Raw genomic sequence first — 4349 nt, forward strand, 5'->3', positions numbered from 1 at the left:
GGGTGGTATCACTACATCGTAAGATGCTCTGGGAACAGTAACGGCAGTAATGCTGCTTCACATTTCGTTTAAGCTCTCTGTCTAATGCTAAGGCTCCTGCTACACAGGATTTCACAGCTTTTTAGTGCACACAGCTTGACACCTGGAGCTACCAGGCCAACTTCAGATCTCAAATTAACATACATGAACCAGCACTTGGTGGGTCAGCCTCCAGTGTTCCCTCCCACTGGCGCCAACGCTGAAACGCTGAGGAGGATGTCAAACCCACCGGTCGGGCAGGGCAGGCTCAAGGCTTTGGATGCAAAGGGCTGAGATGGGTTGATCTGGAGGCACGCCGCTCCGGGTGCAGGGGGCTGGGGTTGACCTGCATGGGGAGGGTGCCAGGAGCCTCTCAAGGGCATTGCTCCCAGCAGGGCATAAGGAGACCGCGGGTCACTTACGGCACATCATCATGTAGCAGTTATGTCTTTTCCTTGCAAAACCACCCAATGACCGAGCATTCCCTCACTTCATACTAGATGAAGTGCTGAAGAAGATGAAACTAGAGTAATAATTTACTGATACAGCAGGACATGGGCTTATTTTAAAACAAATAATTTCCATTATATTAAATGTTTTATATATATATATATATGAAATCCACACACCTTCCTATGCACGCTTTAATTCCTTCCTGATTGATCTCAAATCTAACATAGTGACAAGGTTTAAGCATGAATTAAAATGTCATTTTTTGGTATTAAACTGTACAACATTATTAGTCTTCATACACTGCCAAAGGCCATTCTGATCAGGTCGACAAGAAATAATAAAACAATTCATAATGTACTTCACCAATTTACAAAGAATTTCAAATCTAAAAAAATATACAAACCAAAAAATAAGTATGGCGAATATCAACAATTTTACCAGTCAGGCCTTTTTCTTTATTTAAATTTTCAGAATTCTGTTTATTATACTTGTGTTTTACAGGCAATGAAGAAATGAACAAAGACTTTCTATAATTTTCATCTGTTCAAATAAATATTAGTCTAATCAGTATTCAATTAAACACTAGATTATTTTGTTATATCCAGCTGTTCTGTGTGGGTCTACACCATGAAGTCTCTAAGCAGAAAGCATTCCACTTTCTATCTTTATGGTTATTTATGTTCCTCCTGTGTTGGTTTTGTAACTGAATTTTATTTTTATGATGTGGGGTCAGATTACAATTGATCTGTTTATATGTTTATTACCACATGCTGTGTTTCTCATGTCAGGGACTGAAGCAATTTGACTTTGATTTATTTGCAACACAAGTATGATAAGCATGATGTTCTTTTTCTAAACTAACCAGATGTACAATATGTAAATAGAAATGGCTTATTTGCCTTTAATGATAGAATGTTACCTGTACAAGAATTTAATATATTGCACTTTGAAATGTAACATGCACAGATAACATATTATCAGATTTTTCAGTAGGCGTCTAGTTTGCTTTTGATTCTTTCTTTTTTTTTTTCTTTTTCTTTTTGGAACAAAGGTGGAACAAACAGAAACCATAGGTATCCAAAGCTTATATTGAACTTTTTTTCATAATGGCATGGAAAATGTAAAATACAGGGTTGGCGTCATTCACGCAGGACTATTTTTGCCTGACAACATCCAATAAACCTTTAACATTTAAAAAAACTATCAAAATATGATTCCAAAATGAAAGATTTAGATGGACTGGTCCAAGTCAGCACTGTTAGGTCAGCTGGGATCTAAGTTTATCTGTAATCTGTTGTTTTTACAATTTGTCTTGATAAAGTCTGATTACTGGCAGGATCAAACACAACTTGTCTTCATCGCATGACCTGTTGCTGCAGGCGGGGGTTTTCAAGCGAGTAAGTCAAGTGTGATTTGTCCTTGAAATGTACAGGAAAATTAGATAAAATGTATCAGCTGCCATATATATATATATATATATGTATGTATAGGGGTCTGAGTGTCTAAATTTCTTACATCTAGGAAAGACACTGGATTTAGTTTTGTGTGGATATTTCTAATTAGCAGCTCCACTTTAAATAAGGTATCAGTTTTCAAGACTAAAGATGCCAATGTCTGCAGGTACATTTATCTTTAAAATAGTACGACAAATATAGGAAGTAGCATCAATATTGTACACTACCCAGGATTCAGCTCTTTCCTTAATAGAAAATGCCTTGGAAACACAAGGGTTGGGAAATATACTGTTTTCATCTATAGAAGAATATCTTGGGGATTTATTCTTTTTTTTTTTTTTTTTTTTTTTTCATTTTTGAAGGATATACATTCGTCTTGGTTTTTGCTTCCAAATATAGTTTAAGGCTATTTGGTAAAGTATATACCAGATATCAGGCTCAATTTTACAGGGTTTTTTCCTCACAGAAACTTCTCAAAACTTCATCTCTGAAGATTTGTATCTTGAAGCTAAACATGCTTTATCAGCTGTGCTCCGAAGACAGAACTCATGCTTAATACTACACACTATAGGTAAAAGAGAAGGAAAAAGAAAACCAAAAAAACCCCAAAAGAAAACAGATTCGAAGCAATGTCAGATCTGCATAACCTATGATACTTCATGTTTTCAGTCATCCATCAGGCTGCAGGGTGCATGGGATTCAGATTTAAAGTGCTCATCAGGTGAAGAACCAAAGTGCTCGAGTATAATTAAATAGCTGTTCTGCCTATGGCTAAATACATTGCATTTGTTAAAGCAGGCAAACAGGGGATGCGGTAGTGGGGGCTGTCTGTCTCACTGGGTTCAGACTGTTTTGACCTAAAGTAGTGTTCAGTAGGATTCAAACCTCAGAGTCAGGGGCTGCGGGTTACTCATCTTATTGCGTCTCCACCTGAAGACTTCTAAGTGCTGGGTTGCTCGGTTGGCTCTGGAAGGTAGGTGAAGTGGAATAATTCTGTCTCAATTTGTTTTAAATTAAAGCCTCTTGACTGTGCTAGTCACCAACTCTCTCTTCTGCGAGGCTTGAAAATATATTATTTTCCGTATATTCCATAGCTGGAAATCACTTATCTCTTGAGTCATGTTTTTTTTTTTTTTATGTCTGAAGCAAGCAAGAAGCTTATTCTTGCCATAAATGATACTGCATAGAAAAATAGTTCTAAAAAAAAATACAACTGTAAACCACAGTTCACCTTTACCTTAACATAACCATTTAAACTTAGATATACTTACCACTCACATTCATATTTCTTAAACTGTTTACAACATCACAACTGGCATTTTAAACAAGCAAGATTTTTTTTTTTTTTCTCAAGGATACCCTGGAAACTCAATTGATATAACATTTTGAGAGTTTGAAATATTACATGTAGCACAGCTCTTGAAATGAAAGAGAGAAGGTTTATAAAAGAAATGTTAACACATAAAAGAACTGTTAAAAATGCAATGAGTGTTCCAAAGGAGCGAGTATAACTTTTTCTTTACACATCTTGCTACAGAAGATCTAACTTTTAAGGCTTCCGTTTTTCTTTCACCCATCACTCAAGTCCTCTTGCATTATCATTTCGCTTAGGTTTCAGAGTGTCGTTATACTGCTAACAGCAAACATTCCTCGGTGGGCATTCCCACCACCACCAGACTTGTATGCTTCTTGGTTTCTGATGAACTTTGGAGTTTTAGTGGCTGGACATCCCTGTTCATCTCCAGAAACTTGACATGACTTGGGAGGCCTAACGTTATTTTGCAGTAACAAAGATGAGAAGAGTGGCAGAGCACATGGGTAAATGTGTTAGCTGGGTTCTAGGAAAAGAAACTGGAGGTCAGAGAGATAAATGGGTTCTTTCCTTCCTGCTCTTTACATTTGTAGCACCTTCTACTTGGATTAGCTAATGCCTCTAGTGAATGGTGAGATGCACCCATTTATAGTTTGTTATTCTTATCCCTAATTATCACACATTTTATAAAAATATAAATAACAAAAAAGTAAGCTGGGTTCCATCTCAAGAGGTGTTTCTTGTTGTCCTCTGAGAATATATTGGATAAGTCAGGTCTCAACAAGCCCTATCCATTGTAGCTGATTGTAAGTCAGACAATAAATACAAAAAGAAGTCGTTCTTGCGGTGAGCTCAGCAAATTCTGAGGAAATCAAAAGCATTCCACTGTGCTTATGGCACAAAGAACACAACAGCAAGGGCATATTTAGTGGAGAGAATGAGACAAAAATTACCAGGTAAGTGACAAACTGTACAAGCATTTTGTTTAAAAAAGGAACTCTGCAGCATTCTGTCTTTAAAGCCGGGTTTGAGCCTCTGGGATATATATCTCGATGCTGTCTGCACGCTCTGTGGCTGAATTTTGTGGGAAAGAGGCTGCTCTCTTAGCAGCC

At 37.2% G+C, this 4349-nt stretch overlaps 1 protein-coding gene across 1 annotated transcript in view; it reads right to left on the reverse strand.

Moving 5' to 3' along the window:
* Window positions 1-4252: 4252 nt before the first annotated feature.
* Window positions 4253-4349, reverse strand: part of DLGAP2 (DLG associated protein 2) — an 88401-nt gene continuing 88304 nt past the window's right edge. Inside the window, exon 11 of the mRNA XM_035889903.1 lies at window positions 4253-4349. Within this exon, the coding sequence (XP_035745796.1) occupies window positions 4253-4349 (97 nt within the window).

The sequence above is a fragment of the Egretta garzetta genome, unplaced genomic scaffold (assembly GCF_000687185.1).
Source record: "Egretta garzetta isolate BGI_Z169 unplaced genomic scaffold, ASM68718v1 scaffold62, whole genome shotgun sequence".
Lineage (NCBI taxonomy): Eukaryota > Metazoa > Chordata > Aves > Pelecaniformes > Ardeidae > Egretta > Egretta garzetta.